At 44.6% G+C, this 23,470-nt stretch overlaps 1 protein-coding gene across 1 annotated transcript in view; it reads left to right on the top strand.

The window, feature by feature from the left end:
* Window positions 1–23,470, top strand: part of LOC111968554 (ral GTPase-activating protein subunit alpha-1-like) — an 84,904-nt gene that overhangs the window by 20,066 nt on the left and 41,368 nt on the right. The window contains 26 exon segments of the mRNA XM_023994212.2: window positions 1,555–1,665; window positions 1,756–1,805; window positions 3,063–3,120; window positions 3,662–3,705; window positions 3,937–4,114; window positions 4,342–4,457; window positions 8,332–8,470; window positions 8,929–9,143; window positions 9,591–9,848; window positions 11,988–12,170; window positions 12,399–12,470; window positions 12,615–12,763; window positions 13,066–13,189; window positions 13,594–13,763; window positions 14,101–14,168; window positions 14,320–14,496; window positions 15,190–15,330; window positions 16,214–17,704; window positions 19,224–19,348; window positions 19,590–19,806; window positions 19,947–20,129; window positions 20,342–20,500; window positions 20,609–20,802; window positions 20,972–21,070; window positions 21,275–21,430; window positions 21,526–21,654. Of these exon segments, the coding sequence (XP_023849980.1) occupies window positions 1,555–1,665; window positions 1,756–1,805; window positions 3,063–3,120; window positions 3,662–3,705; window positions 3,937–4,114; window positions 4,342–4,457; window positions 8,332–8,470; window positions 8,929–9,143; window positions 9,591–9,848; window positions 11,988–12,170; window positions 12,399–12,470; window positions 12,615–12,763; window positions 13,066–13,189; window positions 13,594–13,763; window positions 14,101–14,168; window positions 14,320–14,496; window positions 15,190–15,330; window positions 16,214–17,704; window positions 19,224–19,348; window positions 19,590–19,806; window positions 19,947–20,129; window positions 20,342–20,500; window positions 20,609–20,802; window positions 20,972–21,070; window positions 21,275–21,430; window positions 21,526–21,654 (5,006 nt within the window).

Raw genomic sequence — 23,470 nt, 5'->3', positions numbered from 1 at the left:
GTAAGCATTCATTCAAACAGCACTTTCGTGCGTTTTGCAGCAGCTCTTCGCAATGCTTCAAGCATTGCGCTGTTTATGACTTCAAGCCTATCAACTCCTGAGATTAGGCTGGTGTAACCGATGTGAAATGGCTAGCTAGTTAGCAGGGTGCGCGCAAATAGCGTTTCAATCGGTGACGTCACTCGCTCTGAGACTTTGAGTAGTTGTTCCCCTTGCTCTGCATGGGTAACGCTGGGTGGCTGTTGGCGACGTGTTCCTGGTTCGAGCCAAGGTAGCGGCGAGGAGAGGGACGGAAGCTATACTGTTACACTGGCAATACTAAAGTGCCTATAAGAACATCCAATAGTCAAATGTATATGAAATACAAATCGTATAGAGAGAAATAGTCCTATAATTCCTATAATAACTACAACCTAAAACTTCTTACCTGGGAATATTGAAGACTCATGTTAAAAGGAACCACCAGCTTTCATATGTTCTCATGTTATGAGCAAGGAACTTAAACGTTAGCTTTCTTACATGGCACGTATTGCACTTTTACTTTCTTCTCCAACACTTTGTTTTTGCATTATTTAAACCAAATTGAACATGTTTCATTATTTATTTGAGGCTAAATTGATTTCATTGATGTATTATATTAAGTTAAAATAAGTTCATTCAGTAATGTTGTGATTGTCATTATTACAAATAAATTTTAAAAACATCATAATCGGTCGACCTCTAAATTAAATACATGTTTTCAAAATGGGTACTGCCTCCAGCTCATTGCAAAGTGTTTTGTGACGCACTAATGAAGCCTGCCTTCCGTTCCCTGTGCATTTGCTGTTTAAAATGCTGCAGCAGCAGCACTCGCGCTGTCTGACAGATCTGTATGCCGTACAAATGTGATAAATAGCCTACATAGAGAATATGTAGTCTACAGACACGGCAATTTAATTCCCCCAAATTATTCAAATGAACCTATAGACTGATAAGCATGACCAGTCAAATGTATTTCCATCAATGAATAGGCCATAAAAATATTATTTTGCTATTTAATGTTTTTCTTCTTCTCTCGGACAATTGGCTGGCGGAAATTTTATTTATCTGCTTTTCTATAAAAAAATATTGTCCAAAAGCCAGCTGTTACCGGTTAACGGAAACCCTGATGTGCGTGTGCCCACTCAGCCAGGACAGTGCCAGGGGTCCGGTGCCTCTGAGTGTTCACCCCTATTATCACCGTCTGTGTGTGTCACATGAGACCATAAACACTCGTCGGTCAGTCGGAATTCTCCGAGCCTTGGCTTAAGATGTCAAGGTCACATTGCTAAGTGTTTGTCCACCACTACCGTTGTTGTGGAAGTGTTGTGTTCTTTATTTGGGTTAATAGCCCCTCGAGGCGGATAGCTCTGAAGTAATTGATAACGGGCGGGAAAATGGCTGAGAATAAGCAGTGACTGGCTGACTCCACTTCGAAGTACAGTTACAGCTACAGTAGGGCCATAAGCTTGTTCTGACCATGTGACCTGACCCCTCTCCCTCTCTCTCGCTCTTTCTCTCACTCTCTCTCTGCAGAAAATGCTGAGTCGGGGGATCTGAAGCACTTCTTTGACCAGTACTACTCTCACATCTACTATGTGTTCTTTGAGAACTTTGTCACCATTGAAGTCAGTCTCAAACAAAAAGGTGAGAATACAAGGTCAAGAATACTCTGGTTGGTTGGCCTGACACAGGTATTGTTTCAGTCACTTCCTCACATTCACTTCTCTTTTGTAGGTCACAAATCGCAAAGGGAAGAACTTGACTCCATTCTATTCATATTTGAGGTAAGACTGTTACTTCTGAAATATTGAGGGGTTGTTTTAAATGTCACAATTCTTGAGTGATGGCATCTGACTTGATTGGTCGATAATGCACAGAATTCCTAGAAAGTAGAATGGAGTAGGTGTAACGGAGGGTTAGCCTAAGCAGGTTAGTGTGTAGGCTACTGTAAATCAGAGATTAGGGTGCTTCTGAATGTTTTCTAAAGTTGGCTTGTTAACTCCTCAATCCCCATGTGTGAAATATCCCCCAGACCTTGAGTGTGGAGCCATTGAAACACACACACACAGGCATATGCCTGGCCACGGGATGTTATTAGACTGGAGGCTACATTCACTGAGGCCTCAAGGCTTGTAGCAAGATGTTCTGTTTAGATTTCAAGGATCTACATGATCCCACATCTCACACTTTGACATAAGTATTTAAGATGACTTAGGCACGTGTGTGATATTTATGGACACATGCGTTGAACTGAGAGGCTGGTTTTTGGTCCAAACAAAATGGGTTTGTTTGCCAAACAGCTAATGGCCTTTTATCAGTTGACATGGGGTGTGAACGAGTCATGTGGCATTACATCTTCATAGTCTACTTACAGGGAGGGCCAAGTCCACATGCTGCAGTTGAGCTTGCAAGTAAGCATTTCACTGTGCTGTTTTACACCTGCTCTATCATGTGCACGTGACAAATAAACTTTGAAACCTCACAACTAAGATCACTGCCAATTCCCTGAGAATTGAGTGTCAGAGTGACAGGGCTTAAGTACATTTACATTGTAGTCTTTTAGCAGACGCTCTTATCCAGAGCGATTTACAGGATGAATTGGGGTTAAGTGCCTTGCTCAAGGGCACATCAGCAGATTTGTCCCCTAGTCGGCTCGGGGATTCGAACCAGCGACCTATCAGTTACTGTTCTGGCCTCTTAACCGTTAGGCTGCCTGTTTCGTGTGTTGAAATGTGTTGGATTAGTCAAACTATTGTAATGTAGGTTTATGTTCACCCCTCCCTTGTCTTTCAAAGATGTCCATGGGAAGGTGTGTCTTCAACTCACCTCTCCCAGGTTGCCTCATGGTCTTCTTCTTGAGATATCTACCGCTTAGCTGGTTACCTCATCCATGACAGAGAGGCGAGGCGTCTGACAGACTACTTGGATAATTGCCCATATATTCCACAACGAAGATAGATTATTTTGTTTCAACACGGTAGTAATACCGACACTGGCTTAAATACCGTTTCTGACTGTTGTAATTTATGTTCTGTTTACAGAAGATTCTGCAACTCCTACCAGAGCGAATACACGGACGATGGCAGTTCCACAGCATAGGTACATTTATACTAGGCCCTTGTACATGTTGTGCCATTGTGAGTGTGGACGTCTTTATCAGCTACCGGTAAGTGTTCACGTTTGTGGGAGTGCGAGTGTGTTTTATATTTTTTGGGGTCTCTAGATTTTTACCTCATCAGACATTTGGTCCCATCATGTGTTTGAAATCAGGTTAAGCCAGTTACATGGGTATCGGGCCCACACACTCCTCCCTTGCCAATGTCTCTTAGTTCTGGCTGTAGCTAATTGATTTCCTACATGATTTGTAACAAACATGCGTTTGGAGTGAGAACGGAAGGAGAGTAGAGCGCAGCGCTGCCCTCTCCTCACCCCTCCACTAGGTGGTCTCTCCTTTTCCACTGCACTGAGACCACTGTGCAGTTGGATACAAAGGCCACCCAGAGAAAGACAGAGAATGCCATGGACCTGGGGATGAGGGTCTCCTATGTCTGACCGAGTACTCTGACATGTGCTGTAGTACTGGGGGGGGGCTTGCTGGTTATTCATATTCTGGTTAATATGAATTGTTCTCCCCTCACAGGCCTCATCCTAAAGAAGCTGTTGCACACTGGGAACTCTTTAAAGGTATATCATATTGGTCCTTCACTCGTCAGTAGCATCGCCAGTAGCCAACTTGCCTCTGATTAATGTACAACTTTTGTTTTTGTAATAGTCTTCCTGTTTTTCTGTTCTCTTCCTATTTTGCAATGGTGTTAACTGCTGTGTGCATTTGGTAATGGTATGCTCATAGAAATAGACTGACTAGAGTCGATTTCTATGAGAATGTCCCTGACTCTCTCTCTTTCTCCCCTGTAGATCCGAAGGGAGGGTGTGCGTCTGTTCCTGCTATGGATGCAGGCCCTGCAGGGTAACGCACTGAGAGAGCAACTATGGATATTTGCCTGTCTGATCCCTGGCTTCCCATCCCCTCAGTCAGAGCTGGGACCCCGTACCCTGGACAACCTGGTGAACCCTCCTCTCAGCTTTCAGGAGAGTCAGTATTAATGCTTTGTCTCTAAACCTGTTACCTTGTTCGTGACATGTTATTAGGAAGAAGCTTGAGGGCAACCCAACAAATATTTCATATTCAAACTGATATGGCCAATTTCAAATGTAATAGTCATACAGGTACCAAATTATTGAACACATAACTGTGGGTGTACCGCTCAAGGTGCTGATTCTGCTGCTTTTGTTCCTTTCTCTTCCCTTCTATTCCTTCAGCTCAAGTGACTCCAGAAGAGATCAGTCCCCTGGTTCCTCCACAGTCAGGGGATAAGGGCCAGGAAGACCTCACAGGATACTTTCTAGAGGCTCTTCTGAAATACATGGTAAACCAGGTACTCTTCCCTTTATTACTAACACTGCTTGGCGTGGATGCAGCATTACCTACTACCTACCGGCAAGCCTTTTGACATGGCCTTCTGTCTGTTTGCAAGTGCAAACGACGGTAACCCCCTGAAAAGTGGCTTACATCATTTTAAATAAGCTTGTGTAACGGAGTTAAGAACGGCCCACTTTACTGCTAGCTTGAAATGTTGCGGATGGAGCCATCCAATCAGTACCGTTTTGGGTGGCTCAACCCATTACAACGTTGTCAAGGAGCACGGTCACGTGTGTTGCGAAGCAGAGGATCACTGGTTCAAACTCAGTTTGGGGAGGTTGGACAGTGGAATAAGCTAAGCTGTTAGCAACACACTGACCCCCATTACATTTTGCATCTGCATACTTTCGCTGCAGTGTACTGTACACTGACACACACTCACTGAGCTAATGGCTGTGCTGCTTTCTCTCTCCGTGGCTTTCCCAGACAAAGCCTCCTCTCCCTGCTTGTCTCTTGTCCTGTCTATTATTCTTTGTTAACAGTAGTCTCTTGTTGTTGTGTTGAGGGTGTTCTCATGAAACCAGTTGTGGCAGTAGCAAATGGTGTTAGAAAACCATGATGCATCTGCAACAATCAACTATCATTCTGAAGGCTAAGATGCTTAGTTTATGGTACAGTGTCTTATTTTAAATACACCTCAATTTTGTACATTTCCACCTCCAAATTCTCATTACCGAAATGCGTCCAGATTAAATTCTTCAGTTATTTTATACAATTTTACTTTCGAAAAACACAATGTTGCTGTGGTTTGTCCATAAATCATACAAATTGTATACTAGTTGAAGTTTACATTAAACTATAATTTTTAAGTAAAAAAAGTCTGGTCATATTTCTCAATACCGTAACACTTTTTCAAGTTGCTTTATTTTTTTAAATAAAGTTTTATCCATGATGCATCTTCTAGAGAAGTAGTCCTTAGATGAGCACAAGTTAATGTAATTTCTTCACTTATATGCCTCCAGAATTATTATCTTATTCTCAAACACCCACTTGGGGAAAAACTTAGAGAACCATTACCTTACCAACATGGAGGCATGAATGGGCTTTAGTAATGTGGTCAACTGTTTGCTGACTGATAATGGCTGTCTCCTATTACTTTCAGATTGAGCTAAGGGTCTCTCATTACCGAAACACAACTTTCTCATTACTGGATAATTTTTAGGTCCATTTCGGTAATACGAACCTTCATTTCGGTAATGATAATAAGCTAATTCTAGTAAGATATAATCAGTGGGTGTGCTGTGCTGGTAACTTCAAATATTTACTAGGACCACTGCTTACACCTATTGTATAGATTTTTTTGTAAAAAATCATTTGATTGGTTGTCAATAAATATGGGTATATAAAGCCACAATCTAGAGTTTGTGTTTTCAGCAAAGAGCAACCCCACCATTTAAAAATAACATCTGTACACAAGCTATTATAACAGAAGAGATTCACAAAAGGTTGTGGTAATAAGAGAAATGGCAAAATACATTTTAAATATACACTGAACAAAAATATAAACACAACATGCAACAATTTCAAAGATTTTACTGAGTTACAGTTCATATATATAGTCAATATAAATACATTCATTAGGCCCTAATGAATGTATTCAGACCCCTTGACTTTTTCCACATTATTCTAAAATGGATTAAATATTTTTTTTCCCTCATCAATCTACACATAATACCCCATAATGACAAATCATAAACCTGGAAATATCACATTTATATAAGTATTCAAGCCCTTTACTCAGTACTTTGTTGAAGCACCTTTGGCAGTGATTACAGCCTTGAGTCTTCTTGGGTATGATGCTACAAACTTGACACACCTGTATTTGGGGAGTTTCTCACATTCTTCTCTGCAGATCCTCTCAAGCTCTGTCTGATTGGATGGGGAGCATTGCTGCACAGCTATTTTCAGGTCTCCAGAGACGTTAGATTGGGTTCAAGTCCAGGCTCCGACTAAGCCACTCAAGGACATTCAGAAACTTGTCCCGAAGCCACTCCTGCGTTGTCTTGACTGTGTGCTTAGGGTTGTTGTCCTGTTGGAAGGTGAAACTTCTCCTCAGTCTGAGGTCCTGAGTGCTCTGGAGCAGGTTTTCATCAAGGATCTCTCTGTACTTTGCTCCGTTTTTATCTTTCCCTTGGTCCTGACTAGTCTCCCAGTCCCTGCCGCTGAGAAACATCCCCACAGCATGATGCTGCCACTACCATGCTTCACCGTAGGGATGATGCCAGGTTTTCTCCAGACGTGACACTTGGCATTCAGGCCAAAGAGTTCAATCTTGGTTTCATCAGACAAGAGAATCTTGTTTCTCATGGTCTTGAGTTTTTTTAGGTGCCTTTTAGCAAACTCCAAGCGGGCTGTCATGTGCCTTTCACTGAGGAGTGGCTTCTGTCTGGCCACTCTACCATTTAGGTCTAATTGGTGGAGTGCTGCAGAGATGGTTGTCCTTCTGGAAGGTCTTCCCTTCTCCACAGAGGAACTCTGGAGCTCCGTCAGAGTGACCATCGGGTTCTCGGTCACCTCCCTGACCAAGGCCCTTCCCTGATAGCTCAGTTTGGCCGGGCAGCCAGCTCTAGGAAGAGTCTTGGTGGTTCCAATCTTCTTCCATTTAAGAATGATGGAGGCCACTGTGTTCCTGGGGACCATCAATGCTGCAGACATTTTTTGTTAACCTTCCCCAGATCTGTGCCTCGACACAATCCTGTCTCGGAGCACTACGGACAATTCCTTTTGACCTCTTTGTTTTTGCTCTGGCATGCGCTATCAACTGTGGGACCTTATCGGCTGGTGTGTGCCTTTCCAAATCATGTCTAATCAATTGAATTTACCACAGGTGGACTCTAATCAAGTTGTAGAAACATCTCAAGGATGATCATTGGAAACAGGATGCACCTGAGCTCAATTTCGAGTCTCTTAGCAAAGGGTCTGAATACTTATGTAGATAAGGTATTTCTGTTTCTTATTTTGAAATAATTTGCGAAGATTTCTAAAAACCTTTTTTTGCTTTGTCATTTTGGGGTGCTGTGTGTAGATTGAAGAAATGTTTGTCTTTAATCCATTTTAGAATTAGTCTATAATGTAACAAAATGTGGAAAAAGTCACGGGGTCTAAATACTTACCGAATGCACTGTATGGATTTCACATGACTGGGCCTGGAAGGGCATAGACCTACCCGCTGGGGAGCCAGGCCCACCCGCTGGGGAGACAGGCCCAGCCAGTCACAAAGTTTTCCCCACAAAAGGGCTTTATTACAGACAGAAATACTCCTCAGTATATACTGTGTGACAACTGCACATTTTAGTGGCCTTTTATTGTCCCCATCACAAGCTTCACCTGTGTAATGATCATGCTGTTTAATCAGCTTCTTGATATTCCCCACCTGTCAGGTGGATGGATTATCTTGTCAAAGGTGAAATACTCACTAACAGGGATGTAAACAAAGTTGTTTACAAAATTTGAGAGAAATAATATTTTATAATATGGACCAACACTACATGTTTCATTTATATTTTTGTTCAGTATATTTGTTTAACTCAGGCTTTTTCATTAGGTGAGCAATGTTAAAAATATTAGAAATTGATTCGGATAACTTTTTGGGACTTCAAAAACTGTTGTGGTAATGATAATTTTGGCGTCGGTAGTTGTAGAAATTGTTGTAAAATGCATAATATCTGATCAGTAAACATAACAATAGTTATGAATTCGATAAATACAGATTGTGATCCACGAGGTATTATGGTAAGATTTTTTAAATTTTAGTATTTATTTAGTATTATTTTTTGTTGTCAAGTACCAATTTCATGAGAATCACCCTGTTGTTGTCTTACACCCTGCAGGCCAAAAGTCTGGAGTGGAAGTGCAAAGACAACCACGAGAAGGGCTTCGCATTCCTGTTTGGAAACTTCAAGAAATATTACCTGCCGCACATATTCCCTAACTTTTCCAAGGAGACCAGTTTGTACCATCCCATACTGGGTGAGGAGAACATCTGAATTAGTATGAGATAAACAAACAGAAACTGATTTTTAGCTGATTTATTTTGTTTTGCATTATACTATAGTGGTGCAGTGTGCATAGAAGTCAATTGATACCCTTTTTGACACTACTGAGCCGTGTTATACATACCTTTTTCGACGTTGCTCGTCCTATTACTTCTATATTTCTTCATTCTTTTCATTTTAGCTTTATGTGTTGTGTATTGTTAGATATGACTGCACCGTTGGAGCTAGGAACACAAGCATTTCGCTACACCCGCAATAACATGTGCTAAATATGTGTATGCGACCAATATAATTTGATATGACCATATGCTTAAACCATGCTGGTAAGAAAATATCAGAGCCAGCACAGTACGGGTAGCACAATGGTGTGAGAAGGGGATTAGCGTTACATCCTTATTCTCTATTCACCCTCTCTGTCTGTCCCCCCTCCAGAGGTTCCATCAATGAGACCAAAGCCTTACTACAGTGTGGTGAAGAAAGACCCAGAGACCAACGAGGCAGTGTACTGCACTAAGGAGAGCCTCCTCAATGCCCGGGTCATCTTCATCCGCTGGCTGGTGTCCTTCTGGCTGGAGCCACGCTCCAACACTGGAACACACATCCCTGGGGTGGACGGAGAGAGGGAGAGTGTGCCAAAGAACATCCAGGTAAGCGCCATATACACACCCGAGGAGAGTTCACCAGGGTTAGCACAATGTATAGTATCTAGGTACATGGATGGAACTTTTGGGCACATGGCAGCCGGGCTACTGGACAACAATTTCTACTAGCCCGGGTCCAAAATTTGTGCCATGCGATATTTTCCATTCCTGTCTAGTTATCATAGAGAGAGTGTGCCAAAAAAACATCTATGTAGGTCATGCAGGCATCATCACACCTGAGGGAAGGTAAGAGGTATGAAGAGTTAGCATAATTATATCTTCACATTAAACACAGGCTCTGGGACAGCTTTTGAGTTGTGATATTGCTCGGTCTGTGAGTTATACTAGTGAATCTCCAACACATGCATTGTGTTACATATATATATTTGCCAGGCCTTATCGAAGCTGTAACGGTGGTCACTAATGATTTGTGTTTCTCTGGTTGTCTCCCAGAGGGCAGCAGCTGGGCTGGCAGGGCGGGGTCATGGGCTGGGGGATGACTTGGGCCCCAGGGCAGACAGCCTGGATGGAGGGATAGGGTGTGAGCAGGAGCAGTCCCACTCCAACACCTCCACCCTGACAGAGAGGGAGCCCAGCTCCTCCAGCCTGTGTAGTATGGATGAGGAGCACCTCACTGACATGGAGGTTGTGAGAAGAGTCCTCTGTTCCTCCAGGACCAATGTCAACTTCATCACTGAGATTTTCCGACAGGTACAGCACACTTACTCATACAGTACATTGTGTTTGGCTGGTGCTGTTTGTAATAAATACATTTTAGTCCTTGGGATCAATACATTTCTACTACTACTACTGGGTCATTCCACAAAATCCCCTTTTGGTCCCTTGTTATATTTTAAGTAGAAATTGTGCACCAATATTGAATTGTTAAAGCCTGTTATATTAAAGCTGCACTATGCCGAAATTGCTCCGACCATTTCCTTGTTGCTAAAATTGTAATTGTTCCCCTAATTTCAGATTACGTGACAGTCTAGAGAATCATTGTACCATCTAAACCGCTGTGAAATATATTTCCCAAAACCAAAAATGTATTTTCAGCTGTTTGAAGCTGGTGTACTAAACTGAAAGTAAAAGACACAAAAAATGTTTTTATGAATGGGAAGCATAGGAATAGAGCACAGAACAGATTTACTGCTTCTTAGACCTGCTTTCAATGCGAACGACAGATCTATAACTCTATCTATAAAAAGTTACAGATGTTGCAGCTTTAAATGAAGTGCCCTAATATGAACCACATGGAAAATGCAGTAAGTCAGATTTCTTTATATGAATGAGGACTTGCGAAAGTGACAATTCAGCAGTTTGACATGTACCTCTGTGCCCTTTCTGTGACTTCTAGAAAGGTTTTAAGATACTTAACCCCCAAATTTCTTAATGTTCACGATCATTAGCTAGGTTTCATGCGACTATTCTAAAATCTGAATAAAGAAAATATGCGCATTTTCCCACCAGTGGTTTGTTTCCAAAAAAAATCTGTACGTGATTACGTAGTGCACACAATGTACTTTTCTGCTTAAGTTTTCATCTACCAAATAAAATAGTTTTGTCAATCTGCGTATAGCAAATGTGCCTGCTTTGGTCTTGGTATGTGCGCTCTAGCCAACAGCTCGCAGATGGAGTGCGAGAATGCTGTGCAGGTAGGCTTGTCTCCATAATGAGATTATTATGGTGTTTTATTTGTCAAACGTCAGTCAAGCATGTCACCAGAATCAGACCCTCAATATTTTTTGGGAAAGGAGCATCAAGATCACTGTGCACTTTCACCACACTGTGAAGTTCATCATAAATTATTTCTTCTGTAGCCTAATAAACTGCATGGTTTCCCAAGTTGTAGTGGGAGGACCACACACCATATCGCGTGACTCCAAGTTTACTTCAATACGATGGTTTTTATATCAATATTTGCGCATGAAGGTGTTTCCACCGCCATTTCTCACTTAATAATTTTACAGATACAAAAAGATACCACCATGTCGAACGAACAAATTATCTGCCCGCATTTATACAATTGTACCGAAACTTCCTGTTTCCATCACAGATTTGTTTCTTTTTTCGGTATGACTTTATTCGCATAAAAACTGGATGGAAACGAGGTTAGTGGAAAGCCCTTGTTTGTTGCTTTGACAAAGTCATTTCTAAAGATTTATTTAATGTGATTAGTACTTCATTGTAGGGTCAAAAAAAAATGTCCCTCATTTTAAGGTCACGTGAACTGATTATTATTCTTTTTTTATGTTTTCAAAAAAACATTAATAGTCAAATCAAAGTGTAAAAGCAGTTTAGCTGGTTCTACTCTTTGTTTTTTTCTTGGTGTTTTGTGGTGGAAAACTGAGTGGGTCGAGCATAACGCGTCAACTCTATTACTCATAGATAGACAGGCTAGAAATGTATATAAAAAAGACAAGTATTGTGAAGCTTGCATTCAATTGCCCCTCCCTGTTGCACACAAGCTTCCTTTCCATGTCACAAGGAGATTTGTGGCAGATTTAAGATGAAATTGCCATCCCTGTTACTTTATTTGGCACTTAATAGGCACTTATTATATTTATTTATTTATTTAACCTCCTTGAGATTGGAAAACATGTTTTTTTAATAAGTTGAATGTGCTGTTCATGACCATGTTAAAATTAGGTGAAATCAAAGTTTTCAAGTTACACTACCCAAAAGGGACTCATTTCGTGGAATGACCCTACATCTACTAGTACTACTACCCACTAAATATCCCTGTAAAAGTCTGTTATTGTGTGTCTGTATGCTACACAGAGAGCCGCTAGGATAAACAAGTCTGCTCCATTTGAATCCAGCACAGTGACGTTGTTGTATTGTCCTCAGGCCTTCCTGTTGCCAATGTGTGAGGCTGCAGCCATGAGGAAGGTGGTGCGGGTGTACCAGGAGTGGTTTGCCCAGGAGGACAAGCCTTTGTTTATGAGGGAGCCGGAGGAGGAGAGGATATTTTCCACCGCCGGAGAGGTTAACCTGGAGCCTGTATCCCAGCAGTGCCCAGAGAAGGAAGAGGTGAGGGCTGGAGCTAGGGCTATGGGTGGGTGAGGATAGATGCACCAGGGGCCTATTCATTAGGGCATACTAAAGACAAAAATGAGTCTAGGTAGTCACTCATGTTTCAGTCCGTTTTCTTACGTTTGGTAATGAACACGACCCTCAAGACAAAGAAGTAGACAGGCTACATCATGGTCTCTCAGTCTAACATATGTTGTGTATTTGCGCTTCTTTCTGTGTCCTCAGAGGGTGAATAAAGTGTCTGAGAAAGAGCTGCTGGAGTACAGTGTGCATGCAGGTGTTCAGCCCACTCTACAGGTATATTCTATTGGCCAACTCACACATTATGCACAATAGGCAACCATATTAAGTAATTATGTAACAATCACTAACTTCCATACGGTACTGTCCAGTTCAGTGCCTTTCTTCAACACCGTCATCTCCCTCTCTCTTCCACCCCAGGTGTTTGTCACCAACTCGGCCAATGTGTTTCTGCTGGAACCAGCCAATGAGCTGAAGATGCTGCTAGAGGAACATGTTGACATGTGCAAGAGAGTCCTTAACATCTACCGTAGCCTGGTCATGCATGAAACCATGGACCAGAAGACATGGTATAGCACAACACTAACAGAGCAGCCCATGGATTTTAATGAGGAAGCATAGCATACATTTACAGCCAGACCCAATTTGTTCCCCACAACTCCCACTAGCCCTAACCCTTCAATGTTTGCAGATCTGAAGGTTCTGGATAGGTATAAGCAGTGTAGTGGGGGATCTTAAATGTTTTTCCTTATACCTACAGAAGGGTTAGGGCCAAGGTGGAGAGGTAGGGCCTTTCTACTTTTTGTGCAACATATCCCTATGTGACCACTTCTCACTTGTGGTGCATCTGCTTGTCTGTCTGTCTGTGCAGGGAGCAGATCCTGCTGGTCCTGCTGAGGGTAACCGAATGTGTGATGAAGAGACCTCCCTCAATCATGCCCCACGGCAAGAAGAACATGACCCTCTCAGGGAGACTGGCTGGTGCAGTCTTTCAGGTACCCAGCGTAGCACTCACAACATACAGTGGTGTGCCCTAAATGACACCCTATTCCCTATATAGTGCACTACTTTTCACCAGGGCCCATAGGGCTGATGTCAAAACTAGTGCACCATATTGGGAAGACGGAACCATTTGGGACACATACTGTGACTAACCACATGAGGGTGCTTTCTCAATGGTTTTCTCTTGATTCCTTGAATCCTCTCCTTGCTTCCCACTGACAATTTGAAAATAATTTGGGAAATGACAGAAGAGGAGGACACAAGGAATCGAGCAAAGACTTTTGAGAAAGAGCCATGGTGCCGCCACAAACTTCCTCCGCATGAAACCTAACAAAGGGAAGTTTGTAAAGGACGTTTCTACTTTTCATGCTAGTCTTTCTGCCTCTTCCTCTGGTAGACCCTGATAGTGGCGTGGATCAAGGGGAACCTGAACGTGTACATCTCCAGGGAGCTGTGGGATGACCTGCTGGCCGTGCTGTCCTCGCTCACCTGCTGGGAGGAGCTGGTCACAGAGTGGTCCCTCACCATGGAGACGCTCACCAAGGTTCTGGCCCGCAACCTGTACAGGTAAAAACATGAGAGAACGTGCTCATCACACACACACACTGAGGAAGGCAAAAGCCGAAGGGTTTTGTCAAGACATGTTGAAAATAAAATAATATTAAATGGAGGTTGAAATTGTACCAAATCTAAGTGAGTGTGTTAAGTTCATGTTTTAAATATCCCTATATTTCTGTTATTACGGGGCTATCACTCAGTCAAGAGTGCGCCTGCGCAGGGAGTCTTGTTGATGGACCTAGCCTGGAGTGGAATGGCTACCTTGTAGTGTGTTCATATAGTATAGTTAACTTTGTCGTTGTGTCATTTCGAGTTAACAAGTGCTGGCCCCTTTTAAATGTTGCAGTCTGGACCTCAACGAGCTGCCGCTGGACAAGCTGAGCGAACAGAAACAGAAGAAACACAAAGGAAAAGGTACAACTCTATCACTGCTTTACACTCTCTAAGAGACACACTGCTTCCACTCTCTCTAGCTCTCCCTCTCTTTCCCTCTCCCTTTCTATTTAACACCACAGAGACGAACCAACCTGTACCCGATCTTTCCCTTCTCTGTGTTGGTCACTAGGGGGAGCTCACGAGGGCCAGAAAATGGCTGTGGACCGTTCATTCTCTAAGGGCTGGAGCAGGGACCAGCCTGGGAGTGGGAGCGGCCAGGCAGCAGCCATGAGGCAGCGCAGTGCCACCACCGCTGGCTCCCCGGGCATGGAGAAGGCCAGGAACACTATACGCCAGAAGACTGGGGGTTAGTGTCACAACCATCATATTTATCAGACTACATGTCTATATACTGGAGGGTTGGTTGTCTTAACCTCGTGTCAAAGTGTTTATCTTTTATGCATTGTTTAATATGCTGTATGTAATGGTTCCAGTAGATCTATACATGGTACATTTTAAGGTTTTGGTGTGATGATCAATGTTGCCATTAACTGTCATCAAATTGACCAAGGCAAGTTATTCTTATTTTAGCCATTTATACATAATCAATGAAATGGGAAATCGGTACTGTGTAGGCGTCCTCCAGTGAAGAATCGTTAAACTGAGCAGGAGGATTGTGTTGGCTCACGGAGGGCTCTGTGACCTGGCTCCTGAGAGACAGACAAGCAGACAGATAACCACACAGACAGACAGCCACCTGCCTCCACACAGCAGCTTGTCACCTTTGCCTTTTCCTTGTCCTCCTCTCTCTGAAGGTCACTGCTCTCTACCTTGCTGTCACCGTCTTCACTTTTTCCCCTCACTTTCTCACCTTCTCTCCTTCCTCCTTTCCCCCTTTTTAACTCCCCCTTCTTTTCTATCCATTTCCTCTCTGTCCCTCTTTCATGACCCCTACTGTTCTTTTATTCTCTTCCTTCCCCCCGTTATTTCACCTCTCCTCCCTTCTCTCCTTCCTCTCCTCCCTTCTCTCTCCTCTCTTTGGCGGCCATCCGTCCCTCAGCCCTGCGTAGCTGCTCTACGGGCGACAGCCTCCTGTCCCAAGCCTTTATCCGCAGCGCTAAAAGTGCCCCTGTCCTCGTCCATCACCACCACCCTCTCCTGCCTGACTCTGTCCTCACTCCCCTAGCTGACAAGCTGGCAGGTAGAGCCCACTACTCTACGCCTGTACCTGTGTCTCTATCTGTATCTCCACCAACTTCACTTCTTCACTCACTATCTGTGTGTACTTCTTGTCTGTCTTTGCATATGTGTGTATGCAATGTTTTCTATGCTTGCGACTCCACACAGCCTGCTTGTCTTGAGGGGGGGGGGGGGGGGGATCTTGTTTGCTGCCACACCATTTCATAAACATCTGAAAGGATATTTCTCTCAGGCCTAGACTCTGGGGGGGTGTTTTTAGTTTTTTTTAAAGTGTTTGTCCTGCATGTGGTTTGGTGTGCCTCCCTATTCCCTATCATTGTATGGTTTTGATGACATCTGCTCCAAATGACAGATATTGTCAACCCAGAGCCGATTTTTGGATGAATTCTCATTTGGTATTATTGATGCATTCTAATGAGTATTTTTCCTCTGTGGCAGCTGTTTTGTCTTTTGATATGGATATTATTTGATGCAACTGAAATATTCATTTATTATCCATGAAAAGGAATGCTGTTTTTGCCATGTTTTGTCTACCATTGTTTTTGTATCCGTGAACATGCATACATAACATGTTTGGTGCTCCTGGTTCCAGCGATATTGGGTTAGAATAAACCATTGATACAAGCTCGCCTACCTTCTACCACCTGACCCTCTAATCCTATACACATATATTAGATGTATAGGCAATTATAGACATGCAATTTATTTGATTTTGCAATGCCCACAGAAGCTGCATATGGACATGTCTGCAAACTATATAAGATCATATCGCTGGACCACATTGTTGTGTATTTTACTCTTTCCATTCCCATCGCTGTATTTCCTGCATGTGGAGTTAGTAGGACCCATCTCCAGTGAGCTGTTTTCTGTGTCCCTCTGTCCAGACATGGACGATCCCCCGATGGCCTCTCGGACCCCCAGGATCCGCCACTGCTCCCAGAGCGAGGATACCCCGGCCTCGGAGTTGTTTTCGGCGTCTGGCGACCTGGACCCCCAGGGGTCCACGCTCCCCCGCAGCAGCAGCGCCTCCGACATCATGGAGCCCTTCATCGCCGAGAGGGTCAAAGGTGCACTTCCTGTCCCTGACAGTCCCCCCTCTCACCCCACCACTGCTGTCTCTGTCCCCCACCTCCACGCCCTGCACCCCTCCAAAACCCCCACTACCCTAGGTAGCAGCGTGGCCTCTCTGGAGGTGGGGGATAGCATCTATGACCACCTGTGGCAGATGATAGGCCCCCGCCCCCTTTCCCCTGACTGGACGTGTGGTGGAACCTCCTTCTCCTCCACCCTCACCCAGTCCTCCGAGAGAGAGGAGGAGGGGGAGACTGAGGGTGAGGAGGACCTGCTTAGCTCTCTCAGGGAGTATCTGATGCAAAGAAGCCTGGAGGAGGGAGGTGGAGGGGGGGAGAGGGGTGGCCCTAGTGAGGCTGTGGAGGGTAGCGCTGTGGCTGTGACGGTACAGTCAGGGTCACAGCAGGTCAGGAGACAGGTCCAGGTAAGGCAGCAGAGCAGCTTGGACTCAGCAGAGGAGGACAGTGCAGAGGCAGAGCAGCAGCCTCCTGAGAGGAGCATTTATGAGTGTCTGGAGCAGAGTGATGACTGGGAGCTGGCCAGCAGGGGGCACTCTAGTCTAGACCAGCAGGTAACTCCTCAGGGCACAGAGAATAGAGGAGAGCCCCACTTGGTCAGGCAGGATGCCACAGAGTGTGAGTATAATAACGAGACAGGAGGTTCAGGCTTACAGGCCCCTCAGCCCCGGCAGCAGTCCCATTCCCTCCACCACGCCCTCAAGCCCAGGTTGGTCCGGGGCAGGCTCAAAAAGCACCACGGGGGAGGGGTGCACGTCAGTTTCCGGCCCTCCACAGAGTCTGTCCAGTTCCACAACCCTCTAGACTCCAAGGAAGCCCACTGGAGGACCAGGCTGCGCCGCCTCAGCCACTTCAGCAGCCACTCTGTAGGAGGGGTGGGGTCTGGAGGGGCTGGGGCAGGGTTGGGGGGGTCAAAGGGTAAAGAGAGGTCAGGAGGGGAGGGGGTGAGCGGAAGCGGGGAGCAGCCAGAACGGGAGGCCAGTGGAGTGGGGGGTCATGCGACAGAGCCAGGATGTGTCCGTCTGGGGCGCTCCTCCCTTCGGCCTCGTGGGACCCGGTCCAGGTCCCAGGATGCGGAGTCAGGGATCAGTCCTTCTCGGCAGCAGCAGGGGGCTCTGTTGGGCGGTGTGTATAAATCTGTGGTCCATGCTCTCTCCAAGCCCAAGGCCCACGCCTCCGGCTCCGCGTCTCCCCAGCGGCACAGCAAAGCCCCCGGCGGGGCCACAGAGGCGCCCCTGAGGGACCTGTACACTCATGTATTGGGCTATTTTGGAAGAAAAGCACCAGGTGAGAGACTTCAATTGCGTCGCTGTGCTCCAAGGCACTACCACAACATGGAAAACAAAACGACAAAACAAAAACACAAAGCACCACCGTTCTATCTCCTCCGTCTTTTCCATTTTTAATTAACAGTTTTTTGCTGAATGTGGATTGAATTCAAGCTTTTTTTTGTGTTTCCTGTTTTAAAGTACTGTAGCTGACACAATCCAAAAAAAGAACCAAAGCCCGGCCGAAGGCCCCCCTTCCTCTCCTCCTGGGACGGCTCCCCCCTCCTCCTCTTCTTCCTCCAGCTTCTGGGACTAAATCTCTGCTGCCCCTCCCCTTCCCTCCCTGGATGCTGCATGCGGCCTCACACGTCCCCCTCAGCCTCCTCAGATCACACAACACCATACAGCACAACACATTCACTGCACACACACTGGTCAATTCTACAATCTCATCAGGCCAAAACAGGCTAACAAATTTCAATAATACATTGACATATAACACACACAGTGTAGCATTATACTGTCCTCTGAAGTCCATTGCTTTCATTTATACAGGAACATGAGCCTGGGAAATGTATCTGTCCTCTAGTCTGTGCTGATGCTCTGACATGTCATTATACCTCCAACCAGGTGGAGGCAGTATAGCCCTTCTGATGGAGAATAGGATTTCAGCACTACCAACTGGCAGGAAAGCTTTAAGCTGGGTCCTCTTGAGTCACCTCAATGACACACTACCGCAAAGTCCCATGTCTCTTCTTTTTTCTTCCCATAGGTTTTACTGATACTATTTTAACAGTTAACGCAAAGATTTAGTGGCGTCTTAGGGCAGTAGACACTTTTTTTTTAATGGCAGGTCACTAGAACTAAAACCAATTTGGGAGCTCAGACTAACCAGAGAAAGTCACAGGGCGTGATGGGGACAAACTCTTTGCTCTCTGCTTCTCTCTGACAATCCAGCCCAACGGAGAGAAAAAGTACATATAATAACCACTACCACTCTGTTTTAATAATGTGTCATGGCCTTTTTTGTGTATGCTGCCTCATCTTTCAGTACCTCTTGGCTACCCAGTTAACACACTGGCTACCCTCTCACCTAACCACAGTTGAGTTAACATAGCTTGACTAATCTCTGTTCTGTGGTGTGCTGTACTCATGGCCTCTCTCTCTGGGAATGCATGTGAGTAACTCCTGCATCGCTTCACTGGTTGTACCCCGTTGTGTTGGTTGGCTTTTCTTTAAGGTTGTTCTGTTGAGCTTTGTGCATCAGTTACCTTAATTCTTGTTCTCTATATAACATCACATACAACACCACCATCACCTTACTGTGTGGACTGATACTTTTACACAGGCACACATTTCTGAACTTAACATTCTCTACAGCCTATAGGAATGACATGCGTTCAAGATTTTTTTCCCAATGCTATTGTGTTGATCTGTATGCTAGTGAGATGAAGATGCTAGTAGTTGTAGTGCTGTGTGTGTCAGTTTCTAGAACGGTGGTGTGACGTGTAGTCCCTTTGCTCTCTGCCTGAACACAGCCAACAAAGAGGAAACTTGTCAGAAGATGCGGCCTGTGTCCAGTGACGCAGGCAACAGCAGCCAAAACTTTGGAGACCTGATGGACGAGTTTATCCAAGAGCGTCTGCGAGCGGGAGGCACCTCTGTAAGTCGCCGTTCTATTCTCTATTTTCTCTATCTCCCGCGGTCTCTCTCTCACTCTCTCTCTCAAACATATACACACACACACACACACACACACACACACACTTAGTTTATCAGCTGAGTGAGTAAGTGAATGTCCTCAGCCATGCTCCCTGAGTGTTAACTTTATTCCTAACATCAGAGTATTATCTTCTCTCTACCCCTTTCTCTCAGTCACATGTCCTAACTACCTCTCTTTGCAGGGTATGACCAGGCGTGGCAGCAGCCCCGGTAGTCTGGAGATCCCTAAGGACCTGCCAGAACTCCTGAACCGTCAGAACTCCACACGACCCGTAGACGACCCCGGCGTGCCCTCCGAGTGGACCTCCCCAGCCAGTGGCAGCAGCAGCGACCTAATCAGCTCCGACAGCCAATCGGACTCATTTAACGCCTTCCAGTACGCCAACTGCAAGTTTGAAAGTAAGTCTGACGTCACCACGGCTGCTGCTCGCTCACAGTGTAAAAAAACATGGCGGTGTAACATAGTAGTGGAGTGGATTGTAGCTTGCTCTTGACATGCTGGAGGAGGACTATTTCTCTGACCGTTGTGGCGCTGTTAGATTTCAGCTTTGGTCCAGATGGCTGTGGTGCGGGGTCGTTGGACCAGGATAACACCAGCCTGGGAGGAGTACCCCAGACTGCAGAGGAACCGGAGCTGTCCAGTCTCACCACCCTGCACATTGACTCAGAGACCAGTAGTCTGAGCCAGCTTGGCCTGTCTGCAGATACCGTCACCATCACAGGTCAGAGCTGCAGATAAACAAATCAGAATACATCGCCTTTCAATGTCCACATCACTCATCCTTTTCTACATCTTAGTGACTTTCCTACTTAACCAAATCACTTGAATCATCTGGAAAAACCCATAGAAATCCATAATAAAATATGAATTAAATCCAATCAACTATTATTACTACCTAATTAATGACATTCCTTTGTTTGTGACTCCCTCCAGGTTCAGAGAGTGCGTCCCCGATGCATTCCCTGGGGGGTTCCCGCTCTCAGACCCCGTCCCCAGCCACGCTGACCGCTGAACATGTAGCTCTGCAGCACAAGGACCTGCAGCTGGATGAGAAACTACGTCACTCTGTAGTACGGACTCCGGATGACCTGGGTAATACACATACACACTGCTCTCATCACCTAACGCACAACACAAACGCACAACACACTCAGCCTTTTTGGATACTAAAAGTGCCGTCCCTCTTCTCTATCCTCTCAGAAACCAGTGAATTTCCTACAGAGGACTGCAGTGTGATGGCTGGTGGCTCGCTGACTGGTTGGCACGCTGACGTTGCCACGGTGATGTGGCGGAGAATGCTAGGAATTCTGGGAGATGTGAACACCATTAAGGACCCAGAGATCCACGCGCAGGTCTTTGACTACCTCTGTGAGCTGTGGCAGAACCTGGCCAAGGTAGGGAATCATACGGGAACCAATCCGACTGTGTACTCCATACATTGACAGGCCCTTAGATCGCGTCACACATCAGACTGGTTCACACAAGATACTCACTCTCTCTGTCTCTCTCTCCCCTCTCTCTCTCTCTGCCTCTATCATTCATTGTGTCTCTCTCTCGCATCAGATCAGGGATAATCTGGGGATCTCTCTGGACAACCAGTCGTCTCCTCCTCCCCCGGTCCTCATCCCTCCCCTTCGGATCCTCACCCCCTGGCTCTTCAAAGTACGTACCTCTCACCGTTCCCTTATATAATCCGTTCTGGAAAAGTTACTTCACTTCTTCACACGTTATCCTCTGAATTTCAGGGAAACAAATGCGCAGATGCAGGCGAGCTTTCTTTTTACCATGACCCTGACGTAAAAGTGAATAAAGTTATACTTCTACTCTTGTATCTGTGTCACTGACTGCTTGTTGTCCACTGTACAGGCGACCATGCTGACTGAGAGGTACAAACAGGGGAAGCTGCACGCCTACAAGCTCATCTGTAAGATCATGAAGAGGAGGCAGGACGTATCGCCCAACTCGGACTTCCTCACACACTTCTACAACATCATGCACTGTGGCCTCATGCACGTCGACCAGGTGTGTGTATGTGGCAATCTGCTAATCTCCTCGCGTCATGGTGAATATTGGTCTCCCTCTCTCTCTGTCACACTCTCACTCTCTGTGTTTCTCAGGACATAGTGAACACCATCATTAAGCACTGTTCTCCTCGGTTCTTCTGCATCGGCCTTCCCGGGGCCACCATGCTCATCCTGGACTTCATCATCGCGGCCAGCAGAGTCACAGCCTGCTCTTCGCTCAACGTGAGAACATCACCACCATTCACCCTTTCTGATTCCATATACACAAAAATAATCAGGGCTCAAAACTGTCACCAAAACATACTCATTTGCGACCCTTTGACTTTGCAGTGCAACACTCATTTTTAACTTCTACTTGGTACTCATCCCGGATCCGGGAGCACCCTCATCAGTAAAAAAGCTGACTAGCATAGCCTAGCATAGCGCCACAAGTAAATACTAGCATCTAAATATCATGAAATCACAAGTCCAAGACACCAGATGAAAGATACACATCTTGTGAATCCAGCCATCATTTCCGATTTTTAAAATGTTTTACAGGGAAAACACAATGTATTTCTATTAGCTAACCACCATAGCAAAAGACTCAACCGCATATTTTCACAATTTTTTTACCGCATAGGTAGCTATCACAAATTCGACCAAATAAAGATATAAATAGTCACTAACCAAGAAACAACTTCATCAGATGACAGTCTGATGACATATTTATTGTATAGCATGTTTTGTTCGAAAAATTTGCATATTTCAGGTATAAATCATAGTTTTACATTGCAGCCACCATCACAAATCTCACCAAAGCAGCTAGAATAACTACAGAGACCAACGTGAAATACCTAAATACTCATCATAAAACATTTATGAAAAATACATGGTGTACAGCAAATGAAAGACAAACATCTTGTGAATCCGGCCAATATTTCAGATTTTTTAAGTGTTTTACAGCGAAAACACAATATAGCATTATATTAGCTTACTACAATAGCCTACCACACAACCGCATTCATTCAAGGCAACGTTAGCGATAGCGAATATAATTTTTTTTCACTAACCTTCTCAAACTTCATCAGATGACAGTCCTATAACATCATATTACACAATACATATATGGTTTGTTCGAAAATGTGCATATTTAGCGGCACAAATCGTGGTTTTACAATGTGAATACGTAGTGAAAATGCAGAAATATTGTCCGGAGAAATCTTGGAGAGGCACCTAATCTAATCAAATAACTAATCATAAACTTTACTAAAAAATACATGTTGGACAGCAAATTAAAGATACACTAGTTCTTAATGCAACCGCTGTGTTAGATTTTTTTAAATAACTTTAGTACGACATACAGCTTACGTTATAGCGAGACAGCGCCCAAAATCCTGGCGGAATATACGTCTAAACATTTTCGACAGAAATACGAATTAACATCATAAATGGTTCCTACTATTTGATGAGCTTCCATCAGAATCTTGTACAAGTTGTCCTTTGTCCAGAATAATCGTTGTTCGGTTGTAGAATGTCGTCTTCATCTCTAGAATTAGCAGCCAACGCTAGCCATGTGGCGCAGCAGTGTCCAACTCACCATAACGCAAGACAAAGAAAATCAAAATAAACTGATATAAACTGATAAAAGTCGGTTTAAAATAACTAGTTTATGATGTTTTTAACAAATATATCAAATCAAATCAGAGCCAGATATATCTAACGTCTATAACGAAAGCTTTTCAGAACGCAATCCTGAGGTCCCTCTCGCGCCAAGCGGAACGGTGAAAAGACTGGACCCACCGTTCCAAGAGGTCTTGTTCGGCCTCACATAGAGCTATACACCCCATTCCAACTCTCACTGCCTACTGACATCTAGTGGAAGGCGTATGCAGTGCATGTAGACCCATAGATTCCATGCAAATTAATAGGCTGACCCTGGAACAGAGCCCCCGATTTCAGATTTCTCTCTTCCTGACAGGAAGTTTGCTGCAAAATGAGTTCTGTTTTACTCACAGATATAATTCAAACGGTTTTAGAAACTAGAGGGTTTTCTATC

Source organism: Salvelinus sp. IW2-2015, linkage group LG9 (assembly GCF_002910315.2).
Source record: "Salvelinus sp. IW2-2015 linkage group LG9, ASM291031v2, whole genome shotgun sequence".
Classification (NCBI taxonomy): domain Eukaryota; kingdom Metazoa; phylum Chordata; class Actinopteri; order Salmoniformes; family Salmonidae; genus Salvelinus; species Salvelinus sp. IW2-2015.
Note: the sequence above shows the minus strand (reverse complement) of the source record. Positions and strands in the feature narration are given on the sequence as shown.